The 17,848-nt window shown below is 48.9% G+C and overlaps 1 protein-coding gene across 4 annotated transcripts in view; it reads left to right on the top strand.

The window, feature by feature from the left end:
- Nucleotides 1-17,848, top strand: part of malt3 (MALT paracaspase 3) — a 242,432-nt gene that overhangs the window by 198,990 nt on the left and 25,594 nt on the right. For all 4 annotated transcript variants that reach the window (XR_005458688.1, XM_038784246.1, XM_038784245.1 and 1 more), the window contains exons 10-12: nucleotides 7,240-7,417; nucleotides 11,103-11,177; nucleotides 16,813-16,940. Coding sequence is in view for 3 of the 4 variants with exons in the window: in XM_038784246.1 (XP_038640174.1) it covers nucleotides 7,240-7,417; nucleotides 11,103-11,177; nucleotides 16,813-16,940 (381 nt within the window). In the remaining variant the exon portion in view is untranslated. The remainder of the gene's footprint in view (nucleotides 1-7,239; nucleotides 7,418-11,102; nucleotides 11,178-16,812; nucleotides 16,941-17,848) is intronic.

Raw genomic sequence — 17,848 nt, 5'->3', positions numbered from 1 at the left:
CGGCAGCCCTCTAACCCAACAGCGTTCACCGTGCCAACAGGGGTGAAGCATGGCTCAAAGCTGGCACAGCACGCCCAGGGCTAATTCTCAATCGAGGCGGGCACAGCTCGGGGAAAGGGGCCACCGAGTTAAAGTCCCGACTCGATGGTTTGATGGCGTTCCCCAGCAACCCGAAGCCTCTGAGAATAAACCCTCTGGAGCCTGTCCCCGAGGAAGAGGAACCGTGAGGCTGTCTTAAGAACTTTGGTGCCCGCCTCGCGTTCTAAATAGGGGCAAAATGTATGGCTTTAAAGGAGAGATGCAACGACATGTGTGCACCCTGGCCCAATCCTCCCCTACCCTCATAGAACATAGAACAGTACAGCACAGAACAGGCCCTTTGGCCCTCGATGTTGTGTCGAGCAATGATCACCCTACTCAAACCCACGTATCCACCCTATACCCGTAACCCAACAACCACCCCCCCCCCTTAACCTTACTTTTTAGGACACTACGGGCAATTTAGCATGGCCAATCCACCTAACCCGCACATCTTTGGACTGTGGGAGGAAACCGGAGCACCCGGAGGAAACCCACGCACACACGGGGAGGATGTGCAGACTCCACACAGACAGTGACCCAGCCGGGAATCGAACCTGGGACCCTGGAGCTGTGAAGCATTTATGCTAACCACCATGCTACCGTGCTGCCCCTAATACCCCTCATACCCCTTTCCACTTGAAGAATGCCCATTGTTTTGAATGGATTGAGAGATTGCCTGTTGACTAGATGAAGGAAGAAGTTGCATTTATATAGTGCCTTTCAAACAACAACAAATTCTACTTGTAGAGCAGTCTTGGTTGGTAAAGCATCCCGAGACGATCTCAATGCCCGAAAGTGCCTTCCAGCCAATAGCAGACCGTTTTTACAGTTGTCACCGTAGTAGTGTGGGAAGTACAGCAGCCAGTTTGACCAGATCGCGGTCCCACAGCCTGGACACCAGGGAGAACTGCCAATGCTCCTGGGAACCACATTCACTAAAGGCACCAAATAAACACAAGCTGTCGTTGTGTCCTTGATTCCAACCTTGGCCAAGTGTCACCAAAGTCTTTACAATCGGCATCTCCGATGTTGCTTCGCTTTGTTTCGAGGAATTTGGCGCTGAGCCCAGGACCGCCCCCCCCCCCCCGACGTCCCATCGAGCCGAGCAGGCCCGGTGTCGGGCCTTGATTTTCCGTTCTCTCCCAGCCAGGATTCTGCAGGCCTAGCCCAGCTGGGACTGTGCTCTCGAGAATCTACTGAACCACATCCCCCCCCCCTTTTCCTTCCTGCTGCCTTTCCGGAGAGTTCCGGAACCGCTGTACTGTGTGAATTGAGAGGCTGCAGAAAAGCCTCCGCTCCTGGCCTATGGATCGATATTGATGGCTCAATGGTCAGGGGTCACTGTTGCCCTGTGCTCGTTTCGCACATCCTCGGCAAAAACTGTCCAGGGGTCAACTCACTTCAGAAAGGCCTAGTTTTTCTGAATTTTAACAGTGATCCCCACAATCCCCCCTCCCCCCCCCCCCCCCCCCCCCCCCCCCCCGGCTTCCCCTGGGGTCAGTTCTGACAGATAGGAGGAAGGCAGTAGGAACCAGGCCGCAGCCTGTGTTGAGGCAGTGGGGTATGCGCTATTTCTGGCCTGCCACTGTTTCACCTCCTTGTTTGGTAATGGGGAGGGAACGAAAGGGAGTGAGAGAAAGAGACAGACAGAGAGAGAGAGAGAGAGAGAGAGCGAGTGCACCTCTTGCTCTGTTTGTTGCCTTGAATTATTTTTCTCGACGTCACCAGGAGAGGCAGAGATCCCGCTCTCAGACGGGGCGATTGAGAGGCGTTGACAGGAAGCTGACCACAGCGGGTTGCTCTGTTGTTTGTCTCGTTTTGACAGTGAACTGCCTGAGCGCGGTTTACATAGAATTGTACAGAACGTACAGCCGGGAAACAGGCGTTTCATACAAAATGCAAACGGGCTTTCCAGCTCAGTTGGCTGATTTTCTCCCAACCTCAGTACCTGACTCCAGCAACACCAAGCTGTTATTTTCTCCCTCGCCTTCTTCGCTTGAAGTGCCTTTGCACTTTTCACCTCATCCACTCCCCTTGTGTGTCCAAAAATAGACTTTGTCCGGAAAATTCCACTTGGCCCAGCAGGCTGGGGCGGCTGGTTCGTGATGCGGAGCTAGGCCAACAGCGCGGGTTCGATTCCCCGCAGCGGCTGAGGTCATTCGTGAAGGTCCCGATTTCTCAACCTTGCGGTGACCCTCAGGTTAAATGAATGAAAATTACTTATTGTCACGAGTAGGCTTCAATGAAGTTACTGTGAAAAGCCCCTAGTCGCCACATTCCGGCGCCTGTCCGGGGAGGCTGGTACGGGAATCGAACCGTGCTGCTGGCCTGCCTTGGTCTGCTTTAAAAGCCAGCGATTTAGCTCAGTGAGCTAAACCAGCCCCCCTAAATCATCACCTGTCGGCTGTCCCCCCCTTCAAAGGGGGGCAGCCTCTGGTCATCTAGGACCATGGCGACTTTACCTTTACAATTCTTCTGATATTTTCAATTCAACGTCCCTTCAGCGCACAGCACATGCCTCTCGAAGATGTATCAGTACCGTTGTACTCCTACTCAATGCTAGGCATAGAGTCTGCAGTGGGGGGGGGGGGGGGGGGGGGGGGGGGGTGGGGGGTGGTTCTGTCAATTTTCCAACGCCTCTATGGCTGTTGGCCTGTCACAACCAGCACCAGGTGCTACTCCCCAAAATTTGTCGACCCCGGCGTGACCCCTCATCCAGGCAAGTGGAGAGTATTCCATCACACACCTGAATTGTGCCTTGTAGATGGTGGACAGGCTTTGGGGGAGGGGGGGTCAGGAGGGGAGTTACTTGCCGTAGGATTAGAACATAGAACATAGAACATTACAGCGCAGTACGGGCCCTTCGGCCCTCGATGTTGCGCCGACCTGTGAAACCATCTGAAGCCTATCTGACCTACACTATTCCATTTTCAGTGGCCACTTAAATGCCCTTAAAGTTGGCGAGTCTACTACTGTTGCAGGCAGGGCATTCCACACCCCTACTACTCTCTGAGTAAAGAAACTGCCTCTGACATCTGTCCTATATCTATCACCCCTCAATTCCTAGCCTTTGACCTGCCCTGGTAGCCACAGTAATAATGTGGCTAGTCCAGCTCGCTTTCTGATCAATGGTAACCCCCAGGATGTTGATTGTGGGGGATTCAGCGATGGTAATGCCATATGCTACCAAATTCCTGAATGACCCTCTTATGGACTGAACTGATCTCTTCGCGCATCTTCTCCAGTGAACAGTACTACACTCCTTACGCTTCACCCACTGCCTGTGCCTATGTATTTACATTGCGTGTCCATGTCGGTCCTTTTTTTTCAGGTACGGAATGATGTGTCTGGACTGTAAGCAGAACAATACTTTTCACTGTACCTCGGTACACGTGACAATCCAATCCAATCTAATCCATTCTGTCGTGCCAATGACGCCCTTTCCCCAATGCGCACATATTGCGATTCGCAATTCTGTTGATTAACAATATGAGCCAGTATTGATACGATTGGAGAGATTGAGAATGATTTCCTTGGAAGTAGGAAGGCTGAGAGAAGAGTTGTTGGAGATATTCAAGGTCCTGAGGGGTACGAACAGGGTAAACTGTGAGAAACTGTTCCCCCTCAAGAGAACATCAAGACCCAGAGTGCACAGATTTAATGTAATGGCTAAAAGAGGCACAAATGATGTAAGGAAAAGAATTTTCACCCAGAGGGTAATTGGAGTCTAGAACAAACTTCCTGAGAGGGTGGTGGAGGTTGGTTTGATCAAGGTATTCAAAAGGAAATTGGATTTCTATCTGAGAAGAAAGAATGCGTACGGCGACCGGGTTGAGTTAGGGGTGTGGGAGCGGGCAGAATGCTCTTTGAGAGAGCCAGTTTCGACTCGATGGGATGAATGGCCTCCTTCTTGGGGGAATGCCTCACAATAAGGGGAAGTAGGTTTAGGACTGAGCTTAAGAGGAACCTCTTCACCCAAAGGGTTGTGAATCTATGGAATTCCTTGCCCAGTGAAGCAGTTGAGGCTCCTTCATTAAATGTTTTCAAGATAAAGATAGGTAGTTTTTTGAAGAATAAAGGGATTAAGGGTTATGGTGTTCGGGCCGGAAAGTGGAGCTGAGTCCACAAAAGATCAGCCATGATCTAATTGAATGGCGGAGCAGTCTCGAGGGGCCAGATGGCCTACTCCTGCTCCTAGTTCTTATGTTCTTATGTTGGCCTGGCTTTTTAATCTACTTTTTCACCTCTCCCAGGAGATCACTTGGGTTGTGGATAGGGGATATGGACACCGGCATTAGGACAGGCTGGATGAGCCTTCTCCTGTCGGTCAAGTTGGATTTGGTCAGTTTCGTGGGATGTTTAAATCCACTTGAGGAGGCAGAGACGGTCATGGTTTGACATCTCGTTTGAAAGATGGCAAAGTCCAAAGATGTGCAGGTTAGGTGGATTGGCCATGATAAATTGCCCTTAGTGTCCAAAAATGGCCTTAGTGTTGGGTGGGGTTACTGGGTTATGGGGATAGGGGGAGGTGTTAACCTTGGGTAGGGTGCTATTTCCAGGAGCCGGTGCAGACTCGATGGGCCGAATGGCCTCCTTCTGCACTGTAAATTCTATGTAATTCAATGTAATCTGACAATGTGGCATGCATGAAATTGTCATCTTGTGAATTATGTGCTCAAGAGTCTGGAGAAGGGCTTGAACCCCACAACCTTCTGACTCGACGACAGGATGAAATGAAACTGGGTTATTGAGATAGGGTCGAGGTGTTGACCTTGGGTAGGGTGCTCTTTCCAAGAACCGGTACAGACTTGATGGGCTGAATGGCCTCCTTCTGCACTGTGAAATGAAATGAAATGAAAATTGCTTATTGTCACGAGTAGGCTTCAATGAAGTTACTGTGAAAAGCCCCTAGTCGCCACATTCCGGCGCCTGTCCGGGGAGGCTGGTACGGGAATCGAACCGTGCTGCTGGCCTGCTTGGTCTGCTTTAAAAGCCAGCGATTTAGCCTGGTGAGCTAAACCAGCCCCTGGTTTGGGTTACCACGTGAATCACTGGTTTGAAATGTGGTAGGTGGATACATGGGGCTCCATGCTATCTGTGTAAGAGTCTCTGTATTAATGATACATTAGTTATATTGGCAACATACCCAGGTTAAGGGCGTTTCTTAATTAAGTACTTAGAGCACATATAAAGAGAGACTACTGGGACACTGGATTGGTGGTTAGGAAGCACACTCCGTGTAATGCTGTATTCTGTGAATAAACCTATTATCAAGAGAAGTATTAGTGTCTAATTTCTTACCTCCCTAACTGGCTATCTGATTTGCATGATGGTTTTGAAATCATTGTTAAAACTATGATGTAACACAGGGAGTCAACAATGAACAAAGAAAAGTACAGCGCAAGAACAGGCCCTTCGGCCTTCCAAGCCTGCGCCGACCATGCTGCCCGTCTAAACTAAAATCTTCTACACTTCTTGGGTCCGTATCCCTCCATTCCCATCCTATTCATGTATTTGTCAAGATGCCCCTTAAACGTCACTATCGTCCCTGCTTCCACCACCTCCTCCGGCAGCGAGTTCCAGGCACCCACTACCCTCTGTGTAAAGAACTTGCCTCGTACATCTCCTCTAAACCTTGCCCCTCACACCTTAAACCTATGCCCCCTAGTAATTGACCACTCTACCCTGGGAAAAAGCCTCTGACTATTCACTCTAAATGCCTCATAATTTTGTAGACCTCTATCAGGTCACCCCTCAACCTCCTTTGTTCCAGTGAGAACAAACCAAATTTATTCAACCTCTCCTCATAGCTAATGCCCTCCATACCAGACAACATCCTGGTAAGTCTCTTCTGCACCCTCTCTGAAGCCTCCACATCCTTCTGGTAGTGTGGCGACCAGAATTGAACACTATACTCCAAGTGTGGCCTAACTAAGGTTCTATACAGCTGCAGATGACTTGCAAATTTTTACACTCAATGCCCCGGCCAATGAAGGCAAGCATGCCGTATGCCTTCTTGACTACCTTCTCCGCCTGTGTTGCCCCTTTCAGTGACCTGTGGACCTGTACACTTAGATCTCTCTGACTGTCAATACTCTTGAGGGTTCTATCATTCACTGTATATTCCCTACCTGTATTAGACCTTCCAAAATGCATTACCTCACATTTGTCCGGATTAAACTCCATCTGCCATCTCGCCGCCCAAGTCTCCAAACGATCGAAATCCTGCTGTATCCTCTGACAGTCCTCATCGCTATCCACAATTCCACCAACCGTTGTGACGTCCACAAACCTACTAATCAGACCAGTTACATTTTCCTCCAAATCATTTACGAACTACGAACAGCAAACTCAGCACTGATCCCTGCAGAACACCACTAGTCACAGCCCTCTAATCTGAAAAGCACCCTTCCATTGCTACTCTCTGCCTTCTATGACCTAGCCAGTTCTGTATCCATCTTGCCAGCTCACCCCTGATCCCGTGTGACGTCACCTTTTGTACCAGTCTGCCATGAGGGACCTTGTCAAAGGCCTTACTGAAGTCCATATAGACAACATCCACTGCCCTACCTGCGTCAATCATCTTTGTGAGCTCCTCAAAAACCTCTATCAAGTTAGTGTGACACGACCTCCCCTTCACAAAATCGTGCTGCCTCTCGCTAATACGTCCACTTGCTTCCAAATGGGAGTAGATCCTGTCTCGAAGAATTCTCTCCAGTAATTTCCCTACCACTGACGTAAGGCTCACCGGCCTGTAGTTCCCTGGATTATCCTTGCTCCTCTTCTTAAACAAAGGAACAACATTGGCTATTCTCCAGTCCTCCGGGACATCACTTGAAGACAGTGAGGATCCAGAGATTTCCGTCAAGGCCTCAGCAATTTCCTCTCTAGCCTCCTTCAGTATTCTGGGGTAGATCCCATCTGGCCCTGGTGATTTATCCACCTTAATATTTTTCAAGAGTTAGAAAAAATATCACTCGATACCGAAAGATATGGGTCTTTTAATTAAGGGAGTGTCGCAAAGTCTGCCGTGTGAAGCTGGTAGTTATGACTGTGAGGGTTTCCTAGCATGTCGGACCCTCTCTCGGTGGGGGATGGATGTCTGTGAAGATAGTTTGGATACGTTTCACTCTCTCATTCCTATTTTCGACCCACTAGCTCTGTTTTATTATGCTGGGCATGGCTACGAGTGCTCCGGCCGGAATTACATGGTGCCGGTAAACGCTCCGAATCCGTACAGGCCGGAGAATTGCATCAACGTTCAGAAAATCCTCTGCCGGATGCAGGTGAAGAACACAGCCTTGAACGTCCTCCTGTTGGACATGTGCCGGAAATGGTACGGTGCTTTGCTCTCCTTTCTGTTTTGCATCATTGCTGTAAGATATTGCACTCAGGGGCAACACGGTGGCCTAGTGGTTAGCACAACCGCCTCACGGCGCTGAGGTCCCAGGTTCGATCCCGGCTCTGGGTCACTGTCTGTGTGGAGTTTGCACATTCTCCCCGTGTCAGCGTGGGTTTCGCCCCCACAACCCAAAAATGTGCAGAGTAGGTGGATTGGCCACGGTAAATTGCCCCTTAATTGGAAAAATAATTGGCTAATCTAAATTTACAAAAAAAAAGATATTGCACTCACAATATAATAATGCCGACAACTGCTTATGTACCGTCAAGATTCCTGCTTGTGTGTGAAGATTGAAAGACCCTCCCATCAGTGTGCACAGCGTATTGACAATCCTTTTGAATATGACTAACGAACACAGCAGTAGTTAGACAACTGGGAGTGTAGAAATGGGGGAGCAACTATGCAGCCAAATTGCTGAAAAGTGGTTTGAAACAATAGGAGAGTTGACAGTGAGGTCAGAACAGAGGAGGTAAGTCGTAGACTGCAGGAACATATCAATGGACTTAACCATTTGACAGGAAAGTGGGGAATGGAATTCAGTCTTGAAAAAGAATAGTACAAGGGCTTGAGGACATAGTTTTAAGATTGTGGGGAGGAGAACCTTTTACGCCATGAGCGTGAATGACTTAGAACCCACTGCCTTGGAGGGCGACAGTCAGTGATTTCAAAAGGAAATTGGATGAGCGCTTGAAGGAACTGAAGTTGCTGGGCTGTGGAAAAGGGGTGGGGATGGGGGACTGACTGGATTGCACTGCAGAGAGCCAGCATGGACTCAATGGGCAGAATGGACTCCTTCATTGCCGTAAAGACTGTAAATGTGATGTAATTTGAAAAGGATAAACAAAGCAAGAGAATACACAATAGACACCGGGATTCTGAGCAGTGTAGAGGACCAAAAGGACATTGTACATCTACAGATCCCTGAAGGAAGCAGGACAGGCAGATTAGGTCACTAAGAAAACAGGTGGTACTTTGTACTGTTATTAGAAAATAGAACATTACAGCGCAGTACGGGCCCTTCGGCCCTCGATGTTGCGCCGACCTGTGAAACCATCTGAAGCCTATCTGACCTACACTATTCCATTTTCATCCATATGTCTATCCAGTGACCACTTAAATGCCCTTAAAGTTGGCGAGTCTACTACTGTTGCAGGCAGGGCGTTCCACACCCCTACTACTCTCTGAGTAAAGAAACTGCCTCTGACATCTGTCCTATATCTACCACCCCTCAATTTAAAGCTATGTCCCCTCGTGTTGGTCATCACCATCCGAGGAAAAAGACTCTCACTGTCCACCCTTAACCCTCTGACTATCTTATATGTCTCTATTAAGTCACCTCTCAGCCTTCTCCTCTCTAACGAAAACAACCTCAAGTCCCTGAGCCTTTCCTCGTCAGACCTTCCCTCCATACCAGGCAACATCCTAATAAATCTCCTCTGAACCCTTTCCAAAGCTTCCACATCCTTCCTATAATGTGGTGACCAGAACTGCACGCAGTACTCCAGGAGTGGCCGCACCAGAGTTATGTACAGCTGCAGCATGACCTTGTGGCTCCGAAACTCAATCCCCCTACTGATAAAGGTTAGCACACCATATGCCTTCTTAACAGCCCTATTAACCTGGGTGGCAACTTTCAGGGATTTATGTACCTGGATGCCGAGATCTCTCTGTTCATCTACACTACCAAGAATCTTGCCATTAGCCCAGTACTCTGCATTCCTGTTACTCCTGTTACCTATTGGTCGAGGTTTTGAATACAAGAGCAGAGAAGATTAGCCAGAACTGTATAAAACACTAGATCACAACTACAGTACTGCATCCAGTTCTGGTCACCACATTACAGGAAGGATGTGATCACACTGGAGAACATACAGAAGAGATTTAACGATGTTACCAGGAACAAAGAATTTTGGTACGAGCAAAGATTGGTTATTTTCTTTGAAACAGAGAAGGTTGAGGGGAGAATTAATTGAGATGTGCAAAATTAAGAGGGGCCAGGTGATAGAGTGAATAAGAAGGATCACATTTTCATTAGCAGCGTGATCAATAAGTGGAAGACATAAATTCAAAGTAATTGGTGATGAGAGAGGAGTCGAGGAGGATTTCCTTTACCCAGAGGGTGCTGTGATGTGGAACTTGCTGCCTGAGAGGGTGGTAGAGGCAGACCACAGGATGAAAAAGTTTGTTTGGGATAAAAGCAAAGAGCCATATATATATACAACATTTGGGATGGGACAAAGCGTTCCCTATAGCACTGGAACATGAAACTCATTTCCCGTGTTAGTAATGAAAATAAGTTGGCGAAGGGGATTGAAGTGACACCAGAACTGAGACTGGAGCTTGAACACGAAGGAAACACGAGCATTGATCGGTGCAGCCAAATCCCATTTCCATGTTGCATGTTTCATACGTGTTTCAGCTGTTCTTCCTTGGATCCATACATTCAGTCGCTGTAATTCACTCCTGTCTTGCATGTGTTTGTCATTTCCATTTCAGTTTATATTCTGTCAATTTTTTCAGCAAGGTATTTTCCTAATCAGAAAGGTAATTGGCTACACCTAGGTTCTCGATTAGCTACCAATAGCTCAACATTCAGACAACACTGCCCAAACGGGCTCTGATTCTTGGCACCACTGTTCCTCGCCTTCAGGTGCTGCCACAGGCCCTCCACGTCCTGCCTGCCGCATCTGAGCATTCCACCTCCCAGATAATCGAGGGACAGGTTTCTCATAGTATCCCTGCAGTGCAGAAGGAGGCCATTCGGCCCGTCAAAACTGCACCGACTCTCTGAAAGAGCACACGTAGATTTTCATAGCATTTACAGTGCAGAAGGAGGCCACTCAGCCCATTGAGTCTGCACCGGCTCTTGGAAAGAGCACCCCACTTAAGCCCACACCTGCACCCTATCCCCATAACCCAGTAACCCCCCCACCGATCTGGATCGGCGCAGACTGGGAGGGCCGAAGGGCCTGTTCCTGTGCTGTAATTTTCTTTGTTCTAACCTAAGGGCAATTTAGCATGGCCAATCCACCTAATCTGCACATCTTTGGACTGTGGGAGGAAACCGGAGCACCGGGAGGAAACCCACGTGCAGACTTCGCACAGACCCAAGCCAGGAATCGAACCCGGGGCCCTGGAGCTGTGAAGTAACAGTGCTAACCACTGTGCTACCGTGCCCCTGCTCCATCCCTGTAACCCCACCCAACCCACTCGTATGGACACTAAGGGGCAATTTTACCGTCTTTGCACTGTGGGAGGAAATTGGAGGAAGTCTACGTAGATACGGGGAGAATGTGCAGACTCCACACAGTCACCCCAAGGAGCGGATTGAACCCGGGTGCCTGGTGCTGTGAGGCAGCAGTGCCAACCGCTGTGCCACCGTGCCAGCCCACCTTGGCTACACACTAAATTGAGATTCGGACCAAAATGCGTCTGGTGCCACTCTGATCGCCTTGAGTCACAGCCTCGTGCTCCCATCCTCTAGTTTTCATTCTCTGCCAAGCCCCTCCCACACATCGCCCATATTCAGCTCAGCCACGCCACAGTGTAACGCATGAATATCTCCTCTTTTGAGATACTTGCGATATGTCAATGAATCCTTTCTGCATTTGCTTTCTAGGTATAATCAGACGTACCTTCCCTCCGATCTGCAACCACTTGCTCCCACTGGGAATATCGTCTATGGATATGCAACGTGAGTATCCTCCTGGTATTTAATTTAAGGAGGTGATAATGATTTGCAGGCAAGATCCCTCAGAATCATCGAATTTACAGTGCACAAGGAGGCTATTCAGCCCATCGAGTCTGCACCGGCCCTTGGAAAGAGCACCCGACTTGAGCTCACGCCTCCATCTTATCCTCATAACCCAGTAACCCCACCTAACCTTTGGACACGGAGGGCAATTTAGCCTGGCCCATCCACCTAACCTGCACATCTTTGGACTGTGGGAGGAAACCGGAGCACCCGGAGGAAACCCACGCAGACACGGGGAGAACGTGCAAACTCCACTCAGACAGTCACCCGTGGATGGAATTGAACCTGGGACCCTGGAGCTGTGAGGCAGCAGTGCTAACCACTGTGCCACCCCACTTGGTATCCGATCTAACGGGGCTGGTAGATCAGAGGCATGACTAATTTCTGCCCCCCCCCCAACCGACCACTATCTTCACAACCTCACAAGATCCTGCCTCTCTCTCTCACTCTGTGATTTGAGAGCAGGAGAAAGCCATTCAGCCCCTCTATCCTGACCGTCCTCCAGTGTGATCGTGCCTGATCTGTATCTTAATTCTATTGACACCTCTTGATTCCAACGCCGACTAACTGAAACAAAACTTCGTCACCTCAATTCCTTCTGTTTTGACCCGGTTGTATGTACGTTACACAGACCCATCCCATGGGCTTTCATGTTTTGGAAAATCCTGACTGACATTAGATTTTCATTGGGACTGGCTAACCTGAATCTAAGTTGTGACGGAGCTCGGCAGAGGCGGGTTGAGTGGGGTGGTGGGCAACGGCAAAGTTTCTTTTCTGCGTCATTCAGGCCGATGGATGAGAACCAGAGTTTGCTGTGTCAGAATTATTAGCGCCATGGTAACCTGGGTGGAGCTGTAGCTGCCATATTGTATGTACCAGGCCTGCCAAGGGGATTCTGCATGCTGTTAATTAATATTAGCCGCTTTCTCGAAACACATAATTCTGCTCCTATGTCTTATGGCCTTATAGATAGGTTCTTGATTAATAAGGGGATCAGAGGTTATGGGGAGAAGGTAGGAGAATGGGGATGAGAAAATATCAGCCATGATTGAATGGCGGAGCAGACTCGATGGGCCGAGTGGCCTAACTCTGCTCCTATGCCTTATGGACCCGGCAAGGTGATGCTCAGACACCAGCAGCAATCTTTCCTAATACCAGTTCTGCAGTTTCATATTCGACTCTCCCAGAGTTACTGGGTTGCTTGCTGATCAGCCTGAGGCCTGCACAAGGCCTCCCCAAAAACTGGCCATCCCAGCGGACGGCACGGCGGCGCAGTGGTTAGCACTGCTGCCTCTTGGCCCCGAAGGTCCCAGGTTCGATCCCGGCCCCGGGTCACTGTCCGTGTGGAGTTCGTACATTCTCCCCGTGTCCGTGTGGGTAGATGTGCCGTGTCGGTGAATGGGCCGCACTAAATTGCCTCTTAATTGGAAAAGAGGAATTGGATACTCTAAAGTTAGTTTTACAAGCTGTCGATCCCTTTGGATAACTCCAGGAACAGCAGTGGCCCATTGTGATCCGAGGCTAAGTCAAATATAGTCTCCGGCACAGGCTAAAGTCAACATTCTCGCAACTGGCGGTTATAGACAGATCATCCCAGTCACTAAGCAGAAAAGACGGCATTTCTGCAGTACCTTATTTCATAGAATCTACACTGTAATTTCATAGAATTTACAGTGCAGAAGGAGGACATTCGGCCCATCGAGTCTGCACCGGCTCTTGGAAAGAGCACCCTACACAACCCCCCCCACCTCCACCCTATCCCCATAACCCAGCAACCCCACCCCACACTAAGGGCGATTTTGGACACTAAGGGCAATTTATCACGGCCAATCCACCTGACCTGCACATCTTTGGACTGTGGGAGGAAACCGGGGCACCCGGAGGAAACCCACGCACACACGGGGAGAACGTGCAGACTCCACACAGACAGTGACCCAAGCCGGGAATCGAACCTGGGACCCTGGAGCTGTGAAGCAATTGTGCTAACCACTATGCTACCGTGCTGCCCCTCAGCGGGTCCCAACGTGCTAGACGGCCGATAAAGTACCTGTTGTAGGAAACATGGCGACCAGATTTCACACACCATCCAGATAATCTGTTCGGTGGTGTTGATTGAGTGGCGGACATTGGCCTGGACATTGATAAGCACAACCTGCTGCTGCTTGTCAAATCAAGCGTTACATTTCAGGCTAGACTGGGCACCAATCTAATGCCTCGTCCAAAAGGCAACGTGCTGGATTCTCCTCTTTCCCCCAGCCGCATGTTTCTCTGCGGTGTGCCGTTCCCTGGCAGTGGGATGGTCGACTCCCGCCGCTTGCCAATGGGAGTTCCCATTGAACCCCCCCCCCCACCGCGCCTCCGAAAGCGCACTGCCGGCAGAAACAGAATCCCAACAGCCGGGGAGCTTGCTGTTCTGAATAGGCTAACAAGAGGTGAGGCCATATTGGATTTGGTACTGGGTAATGAACCGGGCCAAGTGTTAGATTAGTTTGTGGGAGAGCACTTTGGAGATAGTGGCCACAGTTTGGTGACTTTCGCTATTGCAATGGAGAGGGATAGGGCCATACGGCAGGGCAAGGTTTATAATTGGGGGAGGGGAGGGGCAGCACGGTGGCACAGTGGGTTAGCATTGCTGCCTCACGGCGCCGAGGTCCCAGGTTCGATCCCGGCTCTGGGTCGCTGTCCGTGTGGAGTTTGCACATTCTCCCCGTGTCTGCGTGGGTTTCACCCCCACAACCCAAAGATGTGCAGGTTAGGTGGATTGGCCACGCTAAATTGCCCCTTAATTGGAAAAATGATTGGGTACTCTAAATTTATAGAAAAAAAAATAATAATAATTGGGGATGGGGTAATTATGATGCGATTAGGCAAGAATTAGGGAGCATAAGATGGGAACAGAAACTGTCAGGGAAAGGCACAAATGAAAAGTGGAGCTTGTTCAAGCAATAAATACTGCGTGTCCTTGATAGGTATGTCCCTGTCAGGCAGGGAGGAAATGGCCGTGTGAGGGAACCATGGTTCACAAAAGAGGTTGAATGTCTTGTCAAGAGGAAAAAGGAAGAGTATGTAAGGATGAGAAAACAAGGTTCAGTTGGGTCGCTTGAGGGTTACAAGGTAGCAAGGAATGAGCTTAAAAAAAAAGGGCTCCGGAGAGGTAGGAGGGGGCATGAGAAGTCCTTGGCGGGTCGGATCAAGGAAAACCCCAAGGCTTTTTACTCTGATGTGAGAAATAAAAGAATGACCAGGGTGAGGTTGGGGCCGGTCAAGGACAATAGTGGGAACTTGTGCATGGAGTCAGAAGAGATAGAAGAGGTGTTGGATGAATACGTTTCTTCAGTGTTCACCAAAGAGAAGGGCCATGTTTTTGAGGATGAGAGTGTGATAGAGGCGGGTAGGCTGGAGGAGGTAGATATTCGAAGGAAGGATGTATTAGCAATTTTGAAAAACCTGAGGGTCGACAAGTCCTCTGGGTCAGATGGGATATATCCTAGGATTCTTTGGGAGGCAAGGGATGAGATTGCAGAGCCTTTGGCTTTGATCTTTGGGTCCTCACTGTCCACGGGGATAGTGCCAGAGGACTGGAGAGTGGTGAATGTTGTTCCTCTGTTCAAGAAAGGGAATAGGAATGACCCTGGTAATTACAGGCCAGTTAGTCTTACTTTGGTGGTCGGAAAGTTAATGGAAAAGGTTCTGAAGGATAGGATTTATGACCATTTGGAAAGATGCAGCTTAATCCGGGATAGTCAACACGGATTTGTGAAGGGTAAGTCTTGCCTCACAAATTTGATTGAATTCTTTGAGGAGGTAACTAAGTGTGTGGATGAAGGTAGAGTAGTTGATGTCGTATACATGGATTTTAGTAAGGCGTTTGATAAGGTTCCCCATGGTCGGCTTATGAAGGAAGTAAGGACATGTGGGATAGAGGGAAATTTGGCTGATTAGATCAGTAACTGGCTATCACATAGAAGACAGAGGCTGATGGTGGATGGAAAATGTTCAGACTGGAGACCAGTTACCAGCGGTGTACCACAGGGATCAGTGCTGGGTCCTCTGCTATTTGTGATTTTTATCAATGACTTGGAGGAGGGGGCTGAAGGGTGGGTCAGTAAATTTGCTGATGACACCAAGATTGGTGGAGTAGTGGATGAGGTGGAGGGCTGTTGTAGGCTGCAAAGAGACATTGATAGGATGCAGAGCTGGGCCAAAACATGGCAGATGGAGTTTAACCCTGAAGTGCGAGGTGATTCATTTTGGTAGTAAAAATTTGAATGCAGATTACAGGGTCAACGGCAGGGTTCTGAGGAATGTGGAGGAACAGAGAGATCTTGGGGTTCATGTCCACAGATCTCTGAAGGTTGCCACTCAAGTGGATAGAGCCGTGAAGAAGGCTCATAGTGTGTTAGCGTTTATTAACAGGGGGCTTGAGTTTAAGAGCCGTGGGGTTATGCTGCAACTGTACATGACCCTAGTGGGGCCACATTTGGAGTATTGTGTGCAGTTCTGGTCACCTCACTATAGGAAGGATGTGGAAGTATTGGAAAGGGTGCAAAGGAGATTTACCAGGATGCTGCCTGGATTGGAGGATAGGTCTTATGAGGAAAGGTTGAGGGAGTGGGGCTTTTCTCATTGGAGCGGAGGAGGATGAGAGGCGACTTAATAGAGGTTTATAAGATGATGAGGGGGATAGATAGAATAGACGTTCAGAGACTACTTCCTTGGGTGAATGTAACTGTTACAAGGGGGCATAACTATAAGATTCAGGGTGGGAGATATAGGAGGGATATCCGAGGTAGGTTCTTTACTCAGAAAGTGGTTAGGGTGTGGAATGGACTGCCTGCTATGATAGTGGAGTCGGACACTTTAGGAACATTCAAACGGTTATTGGATAGGCACATGGAGCACACCAGAATGACAGGGAGTGGGATAGCTTGATCTTGGTTTCGGACAATGCTCGGCACAACATCGAGGGCCGAAGGGCCTGTTCTGTGCTGTACTGTTCTATGAACTGGCACGTCATCCTGCATTTTGTGAAGGGCTTGAACCCATAGCCTTCTTTCTCTGAGGCGCATGTGGTACCACTGATTAGATAAGGTGACAGCTCCTGTAAGACAATGTTGCTGAATAGAAATTGCTAATACGCAACATGACTGATTTCAATGACACAGTTTTAGCCACACATGCACTGACTGCCTAACACAGGCTGACACGATATTGATGAATATACTTGACATATTTCATATTTTTTCCGGTTGAAAGATCCCACACTGGCCAGGGAAATGAGACTCTTAAAGATTTAAAATGAATGCCCACACTCTGCTTTCTGACTTCACCCAATCACCCGCCTGCACCATAAATACTGAGATGGCACGGCCACGAATGGCAAATCTGGCCCACTCTCAATTTCCCATTCTGAAATGCAACTGGGCCACCGGGGATTTTTTTTTGGCGACTCCGATTGGGCTAGCCTATTGGGCCGTAGGCCCGGCCTTCAGGGAGTGGAGAGGGGAAGAAAGGGCAAAGAATTGGAGCCATCGTAAACGTGTACGATATCTTTTCCTGGGTGCCGGGGCTGCAGGTGTGAAGATGCGGAGGCGTACGAGGTGCAGGACGGAGAGCGCAGCTCGGGAATCTTTATGAAGTACCTCAAGAGGCACATCCTGAAGAAGGAGAAAGTCACGCAGATTTTGGAGACTGTCTCTGAAGGTGAGTGCGGTCGTTCTCTTCAGACAAAGGGCATCCTTTGCTGAAAACGTGTTGCCTAGCTTTGTGCTGCCTTGCATTTATGTAGCGCCTTTTCATAACCTCATCCATTCGCAGCCAATAAAGTACTGTTTGAAATAGTCACTGGCACTTTCTGTCTTAATGCTTTACTAAGTTGAACATTCACATGCTTATACTGAGAGTGCGGAGATCACATGGTCACTAATGGTAGAGATTGTTAATTCCCACCTGATGCACAGGAAGCTCCCATATGTTTTGTTTATCATTCATTACCGATCATTTATTGAACATTATTCAGAGGGCATTTAAGATTCGGCCACATTACTGTGCACCTGGAATTCATAGAATCCCTACAGTGGACAGGGAGGCCATTCGGCCCATCAAATCTGCACCGACCCTCTAAAACAGCCCCCTATCTGGGTGCACTCCACCGTCCTATCCCAGTAACCCAACCTAAGCTGCACATCCATGGACAGTAAAAGAGTCATTAGTGAAGTTTCTACAATAATTGTTGTTGATATGGGCATCATTAGCATTTGAGCTCCAGTTTTGTATTGAATTCAATTACCTGTCATGGTGGGATTCAAACCCAGATCCCCAGAGCACTACCCTGGGCCTCTGGATTACAAGCCCAGTGACAACACCTCTAGACCACTGCCTCCCCGATGCGATAATTTGTTGGGAAACATCCCATGGGGCAATTGGCAACAAAGGAGGGCACTCCCATATTGTGAGCCACATTTATCGGCCAATCAGTTTCGCCTCAAAAAGTAATTTATCTCACTTTTGTGGGATCTTGCTGTGCCCAAATTGGCCGCCGCATTTCCTACGTTACTTCAAAAAGTACGCCATTGGCTGTAAAACCCTTTGGGGGTCCTTATGGGCGTGGA

This window comes from Scyliorhinus canicula, chromosome 24 (assembly GCF_902713615.1).
Source record: "Scyliorhinus canicula chromosome 24, sScyCan1.1, whole genome shotgun sequence".
NCBI classification, from domain to species: domain Eukaryota; kingdom Metazoa; phylum Chordata; class Chondrichthyes; order Carcharhiniformes; family Scyliorhinidae; genus Scyliorhinus; species Scyliorhinus canicula.
This window is presented reverse-complemented; position numbering and strand designations above follow the sequence as displayed.